Genomic DNA, 17022 nt, shown 5'->3' with positions numbered 1-17022 from the left:
TTGCATCCTCAGCTTCTAAAAAACAAGGATTTTTCTTTCACTCAAGACATTACTTCACCCCTGAACAGCTGTTAGCCTTATACAAATTGCAAATCCCCCTAGCCATTGAATACTGCTCTCACATACGAGGTGGGGCCCCCAAAAGCTCCCTCAAAAAGCTTGATTCAATACAGAGGAGAACAATCAGACTTATTAAAGACCCATCTCTTACCAATTCACTCCCCCCACTTTCGCACAGACGATTAGTCTCTGCATCATGGAAAATGTTCATATGAAATAGCATCAATAATTCCCCCACTTAGTACTAAGCTTGTTGAAACATGTTCAGCTGCTGCTCAACATCCCTTCAAAGTGCTCCTAGAAACCCACAGAATAAGTTTCTTCTCATCCTCCATCATCCCTTCAACTGCTATACTATGGAACAGTCTTCCCCTCCCCCTATTGTGTTCCCCAAGGAATACAATATCTTCTTTTTCTTCTTGAGTATTCTGCATTTGAGCAGGTTCTTCTTTTAGTAGCAGAAACTTTCCTTCCACTCTCTGCTTTTCTGAGCCTTCTCTTTCAAGGTTATGTATCTGTCTTCATTCAGCATGTCATCTAGCATTGTTTTCCTTACTCTTCCTCTGGATCTTTTTCCATCTATTTTTCCTTCAATGGCATCTCTGATGATTCCATTCCCTCTCAGAATATGTCCGATCCAGTTTCCCTTGCTTCTTTTTATCCTCCTTAACAGACTTCTTTCTTCTTCTACTCTTTTTAAGACCTCTTCATTAGTTATTTTATCTGTCCATTTGATTTTTTCCATCCTTCTCCAAATCCACATCTCAAAGCTTTCCAAAATCTTAATTTCTACTTTCTTCAATGTCCAAGTTTCAGCTGCATAGAGGACAACACTCTACATGTAACATTTTATTAGTCTTTTCTCTAGGTTTCTATCCATTTTACTTCTGAATAAATTCCATTTTCTATTAAAGGCGTCTCTTCCCATCGCTATTCTTGCTTTTATGTCACTTTTACATCTTCTACCACTACTAATAACACTTCTTAGATATTTAAATGTCTTGACTTGATTCAATTTCTGACCATTTATTCTGATATCCATATTTGCCTCTTTCCTTGCTATTTTCATTATCTTTGTTTTTCTGATGTTAATTTTCATTCCATAATTGATACAGGATTCCAGTAATCTGTTCAACAGATGTTGTAGTCCTGTTTCAGTATTTGATAGTAATGCCTTGTCATCTGCGTATCTTATTGCAAATATCTGTCTAACTCCAATCTTTATTCCTTCTTCCGAATTCTCCAGTGCTTCTTTTAACATTGCTTCAAAATACATGTTAAACAAAATTGGTGACACAGAACAGCCTTGTCTTACTCCTCGTTCAATGATACCTGGTTCTGTTGTACCATATATGTCTCTCACCATGGTAGTTTGTCCCATATATAGTGAAATAATTAGCCTTCTGTCTTTCCAATCTATAACAATCTTTTCCATTACTTCCAACCATCTTATCCCATTTTACAAAGTCAAAAGTGTTTTCAAAATCTATATAACAGATATTAACTTCTTTATTCACTTACAGGCTTCTTTCACTAACTATTCTTAACAGTCCAATCACATCTCTTGTTCCCCTACCCTTCCTGAAACCAAACTGATCTTCTCCAAGAAATTCTTCCACTTTAGATGCAATTCTTCGTGTTAAGATTCTCATAAGTATTTTTGATGTATAGGAAATGAGGCTTATTGTTCTTAAATCCTTGCAGTTCACTGCATTACTTTTCTTTGGTATAGGTATAAATATTAAGGTCATAAAATATTTTGGTAGTTCTCCTTTGTTATAAATTAAATTTATTATTTTGGCTATTTCTTCAGTTCCTTTCTTCTGAAGTTGTTTCAGGAATTCTGCAGGTATTTCTTCCTGCCCACATTTTAGTTCTTTAATGGCCATTTCTACTTCTGTCTTCAAAATCTCTGGGCCTAGATCATCTTCATTTACCTTCTTTATATCTTCTAATGGCAACTCATTGGGTCTATTTTCCTGGTCATATAGATCTTCAATGTATTCCTTCCATCTCATTATTATTTCATCTTCTTCGGTTATGATTTCTCCATTCTTATTTTCTATGCCTCTAGCTCGAATTCCATTTCTCTCGTGATTCATGCTTCTTGCTTTTTCATATAAAAGATCATACCTTCCCACTCTCTCATAATTTTCCATTTCTTCACATTGTTTTTTAAGCCAATCTTCTCTATTTCTTTCTGCTTCCTTTCTCAATTTGTCATTCAGGGTTCTATATTGTATTTTCCCTTCTGGGGTGTCTTTATTTTTCCATTTTCTTCTTTCTTCCATTAGAGAAATCATCTCATTAGTTATCCAAGGTTTTTTTTATTCATTTAGCTCTTACATATCCAATTTCTTCTTCTGCAATCTTCTTTATTTTCTCTTTAACTTGTTCCATTTCTTTTCTGGATCTTCAGTTTTGACAAAACTTGTTTCCTCTCATTCTTTCTCCAATCTATTTCCAAATTCCTTGGTATTTTTTAATTTCTGTAAGTTCCAATTTTTCCTTTTCATAGCTTCTTTTATTTTCTTTAGTTTCACATTTATTTCTATGAATAGTAGGTTGTGGTCAGAGTAAATATCAGCTCCAGGATATGTGCATGCATTTTTTACACTATTCTTGTATCTTTGCTTTACTATAATGTAATCAATTTGATACCTTTCCATATCTCCTGATTTGTTTCCAAGTGTATAGTCTTCTCTTAGATTTTTTAAACCAAGTATTCGTAATTATTAGCTTATTTTCTTTACAGAATTCCACTAACCTTTCCCCTCTCTCATTTCTATTACCTAGTCCATATCTTCCTACTACACTCCCATCCTCTTCTTCTCCTACAACTCCATTCCAATCTCCCATTATAATCATATAGTCTTTTATTTTTTAATTAATTAATTAGTTCTTCTTGTAATTGTTCGTACATTTCCTCTATTTCCTCATCTGAATGGTCACTTGTTGGCATATATGCCTGCATTATGGTTATGTCCACCAGTTTAGCCTTCAATTTTACCACCATAATCCTGTCATTCAGACAGTTTATGCTAATGATGCTCTTTGCTGTTCTTTTATTAAAAACAAGTGCAACTCCTTTTTCCTTTTGATCTCCACCTGAGTAAATTACTCTTACTTCATCACTATAAAAATCACGTATTACTTCAAATCTGACTTCATTGTCAATTGTGCATCACATTCTATAATACCTTTTTTTTTAACTCATTCGCTAAAAAAATTGTTCACCATCAACCAATTGTACTCCTTTTCATGTGATTCCCTCCCACAAAAGATTTTGTAAACCTATAATGTATTACTACTGTAGGTGGGTTAATGATTTTTTTAAATTAATTTGTGTGTGTGTGTGTGTGTGTGCGTGTGCGTGTGTGTTCCTACTTACTGTTATTATTAGTGTTTTGGTCTACTTTTCAAATTTTCCCCAAACATTTTTATATGCCTGGAATTCATTTCCTACTCAAATCTTCAGGTTGCTAACAAGAATTATGTGTTCTCTTTATGCCAACCATATTCTCCAATAACTCAAAAAATTCCTCCACTCATCTTCTCTTTGAGAATCTTCTGTAGAACTACAGGCACAATAAGTCTCATTGTCGAATTTCACAGTTAGCAGAATAATTCATAGAAATGTTGTGTAGACATGGCATTTTTGTAAAGTACTCTGCTAGCTTCACATCACTTTTCTATTAATACCTCTTATGCTGATAGTGTCTATTTTCAACTTCGTTTAATTGAAGTTGTTCCAGTAGCTAACCTGTCACTGTTTACCCTGATACTCTGATGAACAGTGATGAAAACATTAGGGTGGGAGGGTCCTTCTTTAATCCTGCAGCCTTTAGAAGATGGAGTGTCCTCCTGCGATTAGTCTATGGACTCTTGGAGGTGTCACGAATAATATCTTTATGATATGGATTATATAGTAATTCATTGAAAGCTATTCTTAAAAAAAATTTGTTTTTATATTATTTAACTGATAACTTCAAATAAAAATGGAAAGCACTTTTAAATAAAAAATATATATCTGGAAAATGAATGATTTAGTTTATTATTATTATTGAAGTTAAAGATGATTTGTGACTTGTAGTAAATATTTTAGTAAGGATTATCAAGTAGTTATAAGCATATATTCAATTTGATTTTATTATCTGCCTGTAGCAGACACTCCAGTCCGAGCCAAGAGCCCTCCAAGTTTACCACCAATCAAACTTTTAGATCCACTGTCATCTGGTAAAACAGAAGCCCAGAGTGCAAGTAGTAGTGAACCAGGTAAGTAAACTACATTTAATAAGCACCCATAAAACAGAATTCAAGTAAATTGATTTTGCTCTAATTATATATATTAAAACTGTTATGATACTGATGTGATGTATTAATAAAATACATACATAGAAGTCTGACCAGATTGAACAGCTACCTATGCAAGGTGTGTCTGTCTGCATACTCTACTGCTTAAAGCTATCATGATGTTTGATACTGGTGATACATTTCATTTGGGACCTGCCTCTATTCCTAATACCTTCTGAATCATGATGTAATTTTTTTGACTAAGTGAATATGATATCCCACATTAATTAGAATGTGGGATATGATATCCCACATTCTAATTAATATGGTCAAACCATCATAGCTTTTCCTTACAGAGGCTAAGAGGTTCCTGACTACTCCTCCAATGCATTTCATCATTATTCATGAAGACAAATCATCTTATCCCCAAAATACTCCTTAAACACTGTTGATCAAAAGCATCAAGTCTATAGTTATCATTCTTGCATAATGTCCATGTCTTCATTCCATAATGAAAAAAGGGAGTGCCAGACTATTTGTAAATTTTGTTTTATCTTTACTGATATTCTGCTGTTTCCATAACTTTCTGAATACATCTGAAGAACTTCCTAATCCTCTAAAATGACTAGGTAGGATGATTTTAATCAATGCTGATGCAGAAAGGCAACAGAAGCAAAAGAAATAGTTGAGTTGCTGAGTGACTATTTTGTAAAGGTATATCATCTAGGTGGAGATCGTGCAGTTACTGTTGTGACAGAGATGCATATCAAAATTTTAGGAGATGAACAGAAAGTGTTCATCGTATTGTACAGCAGTGGGACTGGATGGTATATCAGCCTGTGAACTACATGAATGTGCAAGAGAATTGGCATTGCCTCTAATGCATTTGTTCATTCTAAGTCTCAGCTCTGTCAAAGCTCCAATAGCCTGATATATTAAATGGTCTGTGGACAAGCTACAGACCATTTAATATATCAGGAGTGGTTGTTAAAGTATTGGAAAAGTTGGTTAAAGGTAAAATCCAACAGTGGGTGGATAGGGATATGATACTCCATAGGGCAGCAGCCTTTGTAAAGGGTTGGCCTGCTATTGAAATTTATTCACATTTTATAATAAAGTGACAACAAAATTGGATAAAAGAAATGGCTACGATATGATACTGCTGGACTTTGCAAAGGTATTTGACAGAATAGCATGGGAATGGTATTCTGTCAAATGAGTAGTAAAGGGTAGTATATGGTGGAGTGGAATCAAGCAAATTGAGAGTGATAGTGGAATACCTGAGGGTTCTGTACTTGGATCACTACTTTTTTATTTGTATATCAGTGATATAGGGAAGGATTTAAGGGAAGATATTGAGTTGTTTGCTGATGATGCAAAACTGAGGAGGACAATATCTGATAATGATTAAGTAGATATGCTGTAGGATGATTTAAAAAAAGAAAACTAGCATTGTGGGCAAAGGATAATGATTGTCAATTTAATGTTGCAAAATGTAAGGTTATGCACTTGGAGTTGTAAAGGTTACATACTGTGTATCACATTGACGGTACTGGATTGCAGGAAATTAATGAGGCTGGGGACTTGAGAATAATGGTGGACAGAGAGTTAAAGATCAGACAGCATATTGCAAAAGTTGGTAAAATAGCTGAAAGGATTACTTGGTTGTTGAAAAATGCACCAACTAATAAAGAGCAGGAAGTTATTATCCCTCTTTATAAGGCTGTGATTCAGCTGCATCTTGACTGTGCATAGATTTGGTCATCTGGGTTTCTTGGGATTTAGGAGGTGGTAAAGAGAATTCAGAGATGAGTAATTAAGCTGATGACAGATCTGTGGAATGCTCTCTATGAGGATAGGTTGAAGGTGTGTGGGTTAAAATGTTTAGTTGATAAGCATAAAAGAGGGGACATGATAGAAACATATTAAAGAGATTTTATAAAATTAATGCAAAGGAAATTTTTCAATATATGACAAATGGAGAACTTGAGGTCATCTCTGGAAGTTGTGTAAGAGTGTGGTTAGTAAATGTGTATGAACTAGATTGTTGTGTGTGGAGAGTGACGAACAAGTGGAGTGGATTGCTAGAATTAGTTATGAGTATCTTCACAGTAAATGAGTTTAAAAAAGAGGTATGATAGGTTTTGTGTGTATAAACATTAGTGTGGGTCTCCCACAATGAGTTTCTGGACTCCATGACAATACCATACAATAATAATAATCAGTTTACATAATTTCTAAGATAACTGATGTGAGAGACTTGTTCTATAGCACATCTTTTAAGAAAGACACAAAACTCATCTTTGTCACCTATTTTCATTACCTATCATTATCATCAATGTCCATTGGCATCCAATGCAGTTTTCACCATTCTTTGCATTCCCTCTCCACCCATTGTCAGGTGACTTAAATACTGCAAACTCTTTCCATAACATTCTTTCACATCATCTATCCACTCTCATTTTGGTTGTCCTTTGCATCAATTTTATAAAATCTCTTTAATATGTTTCTATCATGTCCCCTCTTTTCTGCTTATCAAACTAAACATTTTAACCCACACACACCTTCAACCTATCCTCATAGAAAGCATTCCACAGATGTCATCAGCTTAATCACTCATCTCTGAATCCTCTTTACCACCTCCTAAATCCCAAGAAACCCAGATGACCAAATCTATGCACAGTATTCAAGATGCAGCTGAATCACCTGTTTATACCATCCATTGTATTAAACATCAAGGTTTTAATCTTTTTGCTATTATTCATCCTGTAGATATGTCCCAAAAAAGCTTAAGTTTTCTCCAAATTATTTTCGCATTAAATTCTATCTGTAAATCATAAATTATTGATGTTTTTTGCCTTGAACTGAAATTTCCCACATATTCTCCTTTGTTGATACCCATTGTTCTTTCCAAAAGCATGATAAAGATGCTCGGAGATACTGGGTCTTCATGCATCACCTTGTTGTTCAGAACCATTTTCCTGTTTCTCCCCAATTTCTGACAGCAGCCTCAGCCCCTGTAATAGACATATCAGGTTCCTATCCACTCCATCATTATAGAGAGAACATAATTCATTCAATTCATCTTTCTGATCAATGCTGTTGAATGTTTTCTAAAAGTTGACAAAGCAGGCATAAATATTTTTTACATGGAGCTTTGATGCTTGCTCACACCTTCCATGAAAATCCTGGACTCAGCTTAATAGAACACGAACTGGTCATGGTGTATGTGCAGACATGCTTTTTTAAATGGGGTAAACGACCATCCCCGCATTGTGATTGTGGAGCTAAAAGACAAATGTACCATATTGTGACTCAGTGTTATCTCAGATCATATTCAGTAAACAAATTGGACTTTTTAAGTGCTACACCCAAAGCTACGAACTATCTGACCAATATGGATGTAACCATTTAATTTTATTGGTTTTTAAAATGACTTTTGACTTTTAATTTTATACATTTTTAAAGTGACAGTGTATTGTATTGCATGTTTTGTTATTCATGCCATACGAATAAATAAATAAATAAACATAGAGCTTTATCCAAAATTAATCTTAGCATTAATATTTAGTGCACATTACTCCTGTCTCTTATGAATACTGCTTGCTTGTCTTCTAGATTTTCTTCAATTAGATTCTTTATTCTTTCTGTTAATATCATCATAAGTACTTTTTCTGACACATTAGAGCAGTTATTCTGTAGTTTCTGCAATCCATTTTGCTTCCTTTTTTTTTTTTTTTTTTTTTGAGAATACATATTAGAATTGATCTTTTCCATCATTTTGGTACTTTCCCTTCATCCCACATAACGTTACATGATAAATGTAGTTCGTCTATCATCACCTCACTGCCATTCTTTAGTATTCCACCAGTGATCTTATCATTTCTTGAGCTTTTATGGTTCTTCAAATGCTTTACTGCCTTTACAGCCCTCAGTATATGTGTCTCTCCCCTCTGTGCTTGCTGGTATTTCCTTCAATTCATCAGCCTCTTTTGGACCTCAACATTTTCCTGTGTCTTATATAACTCTGAGTAATATCCTGTCCATCTTTCTCCTGTGTTCATCAAGATTTCACCCTTTTTTATCTTTTATGGTTCTCTTCTTTCATTTCTTGTTGATGTTTTGGACCATCTTGTATACTTCTCTTTTACTGTATTCACCACTATAGTTGTTGATATCCTTGCAATGTTCTTGTAAAATGTTTGATTTGTCTCTTCCTGCTGCCTTCTTCATTTCATTGCATTTTGCTCTATATTGTTCTTCGGTTTCCATAGAAATATCTATCCTAACCTTTAATGCTTCTTTTTACTACTATTACAATTATATAACAAAGGAGTCCAAAGATTCATTGAGGGAGGGCATCTACTTTCCACCACTTCATCAACAACACCAAACCACTACTGCCATCATCATCATCATCTACCCCAATGCCATCTACTGCCCACCACCACCACTAGTATTTTTTTTTGTCTGTAAATTGCATGTGTCCTGATGGCTGATTTGTCTATATGCAGGATGAAAAAAAACCCAAGTTTCTGGGAGAAAAAATCCTGCTACCACCATATGGGATCAGCTAACTCGCCTTCAATTGAAAAAATTCTCGTTGTGGTGAATTAACCACAACGAGAATTGAACTTAGGCCTTTTTCCAATCAATGGGTGCAACTGTCCTTCTTCCAATTGCACTACAGAGGCACTATTTTCTTGAATGAAGAGGATCTTTTCTGAGATCCTCTTCTTTGGCTTCTCTGTCTCTGGGACTGTTTCTTCCACTGTTCTCTTGATTTCAGATACCAACTTTCTTGTTCCTATCTTCCAGTTCCATTGCTGTAATGGATTTCAGTTCTTCTTTGAGCACTTCACATGTGATTTTCTTGCTCAATGTCCTTATATCTTCAGTTGTCATTTTAGTTTCAACTTGATATTCACAATGATATCCCACCCCTGCTAAGTTGCTCATGACCCCTGGTTTTTGTGTTGGATGATAGTATGAGTTTTTTAAGTGTGTATTGGCCTGTGTATATGTAGGTTTGCGGTAGATCGCAAAGGAGAGGCAGCCTAAGGGAAGACATGTGACAAGTGTCTAAAAAAGGAAGAAAATTATTGTTTTCAATTTTGATGGTGAATTGGATATGTTTGTGTTATTGTTCAGGTGGCTTAGGAATATATTTAATGTTTCACCACCATGGGACCAAATAGTGAAAATATCATCAATATAAATTTATTGATGTGGTTTGTAGTTAACCATTTTATGTTGTGGTCGGATACCAATTGGTTAATTTTTTCCAAGTATGCTGTTCAATCAAGGATGAAGATCTTGGTTATTTCTTAAAGATTTAAGGGCTATATATATTTTTTTTTGGTTGAATTGCAACTTTGCTGTTTATCTAAGCCAGACTTTGGACTTTAGGCTTACTGAATCTAGAGCTCATTTGCCAGCCTGGTTGGCCGAGTGATAGCATATCTACTCTCCAGCCAAAAGGCTGTAGTTTCAAATCCCGCATGGGCATGGATGTTTGTGATGGTCTGTGGTAGATGGTGTAGTTGCGGTCTTTTGGTGATTGAATGGTGGAGACAGAGTTATAGAGGAGGTGCCCTCCCTCGATGAGTCCTTGGACTCCCTGGAGATGTCAAATAATAATAATGATATTCACTAAGCTACGATCTAATTCCAGATTCCATGTCTGCTCCTTGAAATGTTCAACTCTGCAGGCCTGATGTCACTCATCTCTTGCATATATCATGTCTAGCATGTTCTTCATTCTTCCATCAGGTGACTGCCATGTCCACTCTCTGCAGTCTTTTTTTGCTGGAATTTTGTATTGCCAAATTACCATGTCATGCTTCAGGGCAAAGTCAAGCATTCTTCTTCTTCCTCCTTCACTGCTTTTTCATATCCATATTTGACCATTACTTTCCCATTCCCTTGGCATTCCAGTTTTCTCCAATGTTCCGTATATCTTTCTTTGGTACTGATTCATGCTTCCAAGTTGCCTATATAATGACTATTTCTTCATCAAAACTTTCTGAAGTGAGTGAACAGATCTGGACCATTGTGATGTTAAATGGTCTTCTTTCAAATCTTGCCATTATCATTCTTTCATTTACTGGTTTTTGATCTTAATAATGCTTCTCTTCTTCTTTTACCAAAAAGAAATTCAATCCCTGCTTCAGGCTTTGTACTATTCCCAGACCAGATGATTCTTACCCTTTCATCTCTCCTTCTATCCAATGTATCTCTACTAAGCCAAAGATGTTGCATCAGTACTGCTCCATCTCCTTGCAAAGTAAGCATAGTTTTCCAGGAGCCCATAAAGTACAGACATTCCACATTGCTACTAATAGCACATCTCTTGCTAGTTTTACTTTTATTGCATGCTTTTCAGTAGCTGACTTGTTGATCCAACCCCAATCAATCAGTTGGGTATATGGACTTTATAAATCTGGGCCAGCATGTTGTGCTTTACCTTTGTAGTTTCATACTGCACCAGATTTCAATCATGTTATGTTGTTTTTACTGTCAGTGCATCAGAACTCATCTGACCAACCTTAATAATTTGTTCAGCTTCCCCTAACATGGGGAACAGATACTGTTTGCAGCTTTGTACTCTAGATTAGACACTGGCGTTGACTGTTGGTCCATAGAAGGTATTTCATTTCCCTCCTACCATTCATATCTGAGAGGCAATGCCCTGTCTGCCTCCCAGGAATGTGTTCTCTAGGGATTTCAAGCTTTCCTAAAGATTTCATTGCTTCTGTTTTTCTGAATATTGATAAGCAAACCAAGATGACTTCAAGCATCAACAATTGCATCAATAAAGGAGTTCATTTATCCCACATTATATGTGAATAAGGCCAAATCATCCACATAATCCAGATAAGATCTCTAAGATCCTTATACCACTTTAATTTGTAGAGTGTTGTTCATCACAAAATTAATTACAAGACTAAAATAGAAAAAAATGACAGAACATACTCCTGTCTCACTTCAGTTGTTATTCACTATATGCTTCATCAACCATACACTATATATGTTTATTAACTTTAACACAAACTACGCTGTCATCAAATAAAGCAGTCATAATGCTAAGTTTGTCAGGTATTCTGTAAGCTCTTATAATCTTCCATAAATTTTGCCTATCAACTGAATCAAAAGCCAACAACAACTGAAGTCAACAAAATATGATCACAGGTTTCTGAAAGAAATTCTAAATATTTCTTTAGATCTGCCTCAGTGAAAAATGATTAGAATTATGCAGCGCCTTTCTCTTTCTGAAATCCACCTTTCTCATTTCTAAGTTGCTTGTTAACCAGATACTTTACAGCGCAGAGCACCTTACCTAAAATAAACAATAATATAATTCTCCTATAATTCTTACACACACACAGAGAGAAAGCAATCACCTTTCCTTAAAATGGGAACTATTATACTTCTAGTTGAAGTTTCTGGAACCTTTACCACTTTGATAGAAAATGTTTAGGATCTCAGTCAGCCAAGTTAATATACTCTATATTATCTCCTTTTAGCATTTCTGCAATAATCTCATCATATCCTGGTGATTTATGAGATCTTGATTTAGTTATAGCCAGACTAACCTCAGATGGTGTAATTGAACTAATATCAAATCAAGAGATGGAAACTCTAGTCCGTTCACAAAGGATAATTGGATTACAAGACTGAATATTGTTTAAAAGATTATCAAAATGCTCTGGACACCTTGCCATGATGATATCTTGCTTTTCAGTCATGTTGTTATTTCAATGACTTCACTCCTTCTCTATCTTTTTATATTATCATATAAGAAGATATATCCTTTTCTATATTCCTTTGTGATTATTCTGTCTGGCTGCATTCACTGTGTGTCCTACTATGCTGTTAAATTAGGAGTTTTTATCTATTTTAAAATGTGCTTTTACTTGTTTATTAATTTCCCTATACTTTAGTCTATTTTCATTATTTGGATGCTGTTCCAGCCTCTTCCTGCATTCATCTTTTAATTAATTGCATTGTGTCACTGCCCAAATAATTCTCTTTTATTTCTTTCTCTAACCTTAAAACAGTGAATAGTTTCATGAACAGCCTTCTTGAAGCCATCCCACATTCTTTCTACTTCATGATCATAATATTTGAGCAACTCATCCTGATAAATTCTAGCAGCATTAGCAGGCTTCAATGTTAAAAGAATGGTCAGATTCTGTCTTTGTATGTCCTAGTGTTCTGCACACAACTTACTCATTTACTATTAATTCAAACATAATCAATCATGTTCTTGTGTATACCATCAACTGAGGTTTAGGTATACTTGTAAACATGTGTCCACTTTATATAAATATTGTTATAGGCAGAGCTCCAGAAATCCACTCGCCACAGGCAAGTTATCAAAGATAAGTGGCAAGTGAATTTTCTGCATCTTTCTAAATGCATTCAAAATATATTATTCTTTTCACATAATTTACACTTTTTTTTATTTAACTTTAAAATGTCTTCTCTTCATCATCAAGTTATTTGATCCCGAGTCTCTGTCAACAAATTTATTAAAGAAGTTTTTTCCCAGATAGTTGGATAGATATTTTTTACTAAGTAATTTAACAAAATTACAATGTCAACTAGGATATACATTAAAATAAATTTTAATATACTTCAATATTTCGGCAACGTCACGTTGCCATTTTCAAGAAACTTAAGAACAAGACATGTGCATGCAAGCACAACAAACAGTAAATGAGGAAGAAGCAGGAAGCTATTATTTCTCCTAGAGTCCTGATGGCGCCCCCTAGCGGGCAATGTTGGTATTCTTGAGCGATTGGGCTGAAGGTCTTCTGATGTAGGTTTCCCAAATTTGAGGAGGCAGTCTCATGCAGCCAAATTTGTTGAGTTTTAATGTATATCCTAGTTGACGTTGTAATTTCCTTAAATTACTTAGTAAAAAATGCATAACCAACGTCTAAGCCTTTCCACGAGACGTTGGATAAATAGTAAGTAAATGGACTTTAAATTATAGACCAGTCTGTGTGTTTGGAGTTGTGGTTCAAGTATTAGAGAAGTTAGTTAGGACTAAGAGTCAGAATTGGGTTGACAACAGAAAAATACTCTTTGGTGGCCAGCATGGATTTACTAAAGGAAGATCATGCTTTAGCAATCTGCTTACTTTTTATAATAAAATGACAAATGCATTGGATAAGGGTGTTGCATATACAGTGGTATATTTAGATTTTGAAAAGGCATTTGATAAATTGCCATGTGATAAGCTGGTAAATGAATTGGAACAAATGGGGCTGAACAGTAGATTAGTTTGCTGGATTGGAGATTGGCTGTCTGATAGGTATCAGAGAGTTGTCTATGGAGAAGCGATATCCTAGAAGAGGAAAGTTACTAGTGGTGTACCCCAAGGGTCTGTTTTGGGTCCATTGCTATTTAATTTTTATGTAAATAATATTTGGAGAGGTGTGAATGGTGATATGCAGTTGTTTGCAGATGATGCAAAGTTAGAGAGTGGTATCAGGAGTAGAGCAGATGCTGTAGCTTTGCAAGAGGACTTGAATACACTGACCGAATGGGTAAGGTAAATGAGTGGAGATGTCAATTCAATGTTGCAAAGTGTAAGATTTTGAAATTTGGGAAGCAGAGATGGGATGTAGAGTACACAATCGGTGGAAATATCTTGGAAGTGGTAGAGGAGATGAGAAATTTGGGAGTGATTGTAGACAAAGACCTAAAATTTCGGGCATGTTACTAAAATTGTGAGGACAACACAGTGGATAATGGGAATGATGCAGAGGACACTGACTTATAGAAGTAAGGATGTTATGGTTCCTTTGTACAAGGCTTTGATCAGGCTACATATGGATTACTGTGCATAGATTTAGTCACCTGGTTTTCAAAAAGATGAAGATGTGTTGAAAAAGTTCAGCGATGATTGATTAACATGGTTTCTGGTCTCTGGAATGTTGAGTATGAAGACAGATTGATAAAATGCAGTTTGCAGAAATTGGTGGATAGAGGGAGGAGAGGGGAAATAATCAAGACATAAGCTGTTAAGAGGTTATTACCAGATTAATGTCGGGGAGGTTTTGCACAGAATGGGTGAAGATAGGAAGAGAACAAGAGGTCATCCCTGGAAGCAGTATAAGGAGGGTGTGAGCAAGGGAGTGAGGAGCAGGTTTTTTTGCATGGAGAGCGGTGAGTGATTGGAATGCATTCCCTGTGAGTGTGGTGAGCGCAGAGACAGTAAATATATTTAAGGCGCGCTATGATAAACAGTTTGCGTATAACAGTGGACCTCCCATGCTGAGTCTTTGACTCCATGGAGATTTTTATAATAATAATAATAAAAATTCTTAATTTGAACACTACAGCGTTACCTGTTAAAAAAACCACAAAAATGCTTTCAATTTTAATTGCCGATTTTCTTTAAAAGTCGTAACGTAAGCAAATCATCTTCACTTTCTTCCGTCCTTTTAGCCCTTTTAAGGACGGAAGAAACGTTCAGAAGTTTGTTTTTTTCTCTATAATATGAAAGACTACGAAAAAACGACTAGTCGCTAAGACAACCTCCTATCTTCTTTCCCCAACAGTTATTCTGTCGTCATTGTCGTAAAACAATTGATAATTTTTAAACTTTTTTTTTTCTATATGAAAGACTTCATAATCCGCTATCGAGTTCCGAAATCCCTTTCTCTCACAGCAATATTATTGTGTTCTTTTTACTCCATTACACATCACATTTTCGGATTTCTTTTTAGTCATGACGAGAGAAAAATGAGCTGGCATTACGTGTTACAGTTATGGCGCTTTGCTTGAAAACAGTAAATGTCGCAAACTTGAAGTGTACGAGAAAAGTAGTAAATTTTTCATAGCAAAAATACATTTAAATTAAATTACAGTTATCGTTTCCAATAAGTAAATTGTATAATCAAATCAGTGCATTAATTTAGTTTAATATTAACCTTACAAGTCTCATCTGGAAGAATAAGTACAGAAGCAAAGAAACAAAAATTAAAATCTTCAAAAGAGTAATCAGACGAACACTAATATATGCAGCAACTACAAAATATAAACAAGTCAATGAAACTACTGAGATGAAAACATTTAGGAAAATTTGAAGGTGTAACAATATTAAACAAAATACGGAACTCACAAATCAGAGAAAATTATAAAATATAGCCAACATATAATTGGATTCAAAAAAGGAAAGAAGAATGAAAAAATCACAGAAAGAATGCAGGATAACGAATAGGCAAAGAAAGTCAAGAACTGGATACCAATAAGAACGAGACGAGAAGTACAGGAAGATCGAGGTGAAGATGGCGGTCTTGAAAACGGAAGCACTACAAGCAACTAAACTTAATTAGTAAAGAAAACAATTATGTACCAATATTCTCCCACGTAAACTCCACTCAAAACATTAACAAGTTTTAATTAGCGAACTGAATGAGATCGGCATTGGTGGCAGCTCGCGGCGACGAGAGCGCAACATACGGTCACTATCGCAACTACACATGTGCGAAAGCGGCCATATAAAATAAAAAAAAATGAACGGGCATAACTGCGTCATACTAACAATACTCTGTGAATACCTAAACAGCAGCTTCATGATTCTGTTGTGAAATTCGTTTAAAAATCGTCCTTAGCACACGGTCCATACAATAATAAACAGCAGGTTCTTTCAGGCCCGGGGGCCGAGTTTTCCAGGAAGTGGTTCATTCATCATCTGGTGTCACGAGTAAACACACACGTGGAAAGCCATTAACTTTCGGTTTCGGAATCGTTTTACTAGGATGTAAACAACAGTAATCTCTAACGTCCACACATCGCTCTAAATCAAGGATACCCAACTTTTTATTATTATTATTATTTTATTTTATTTATTTATTTTTAATGGAGAGCGCGTGCTGCCAAAAGAGCTTCTACTCTGTTTTTTTTTTTTTTTTATTTCTTTTTTGTTTTTTCGGGCTACACACACAGAGTATATACTGTATTGGGTTTCTATTCATTGCTGAGTGCCAATAATATTGCTTGAGCGTGTTTAACAAATCTATTTGTTGATTCCTCAGATAGACTGGATTTACTGAAATCTGCTAACATTTTGGCTAATGATGCAATGTCGACGGCAAGTGATTGGTTGAATACAGGGGTTTTCTCGGCGCAGGACAGTTTCTCTAGGCTTGTTACCTCAGCATATGTTTTGTTAGGTATCCATGATTTAGTTTCCTTTGAGATTTCTGGTTGGTAATGTGCGGTGGAAGCATTGCACTTTCCATATGCTGAGTTTTGAGAGCAGTTATCAAATGTGGATTGTTGTTAGCGATTAAGAAAACATTTTATTATTATTTTATTTATTTATTTTTATTTTTTATTATTATTATTTTTTTTTGTAGATGTGTTTATTTGGATGTTTTTAATTAGCAGAATATGGTCTAGCACAGTTTTCGCATTTACCGGGTTCCTTGTTACACGTTTGTTGGGTTATTATTGCCACACTTGACACATGTGTACTCTACTTTACTTAGCCTTTGGGCATGCCCAAGTTTTTGACATCTGTGGCAGTGACCAGCGGATGCTTTCTTTCTAAGTGGCTCAGGAGTAACCATGAGGCCGCATACCGATTGTATGTCGATAAGTAGAGATCTTTGATCTTTACTTATTTCCACTAGAATGAGTGGCGTAGGA

At 35.2% G+C, this 17022-nt stretch overlaps 1 protein-coding gene across 5 annotated transcripts in view; it reads left to right on the top strand.

Annotated features, from left to right (window-relative positions):
* The window catches only part of LOC150108461 (uncharacterized), a 591316-nt gene that overhangs the window by 552569 nt on the left and 21725 nt on the right, over nt 1–17022 (top strand). For all 5 annotated transcript variants that reach the window (XM_090415866.1, XM_090415867.1, XM_090415862.1 and 2 more), the window contains one exon: nt 4225–4335. In XM_090415866.1, the coding sequence (XP_090271992.1) occupies nt 4225–4335 (111 nt within the window). The remainder of the gene's footprint in view (nt 1–4224; nt 4336–17022) is intronic.

This window comes from Typopeltis vanoorti, chromosome 3 (genome assembly GCF_054136105.1).
Source record: "Typopeltis vanoorti isolate ZY-2024b chromosome 3, IOZ_Tvanoo_1.0, whole genome shotgun sequence".
Lineage (NCBI taxonomy): Eukaryota > Metazoa > Arthropoda > Arachnida > Uropygi > Thelyphonidae > Typopeltis > Typopeltis vanoorti.
This window is presented reverse-complemented; position numbering and strand designations above follow the sequence as displayed.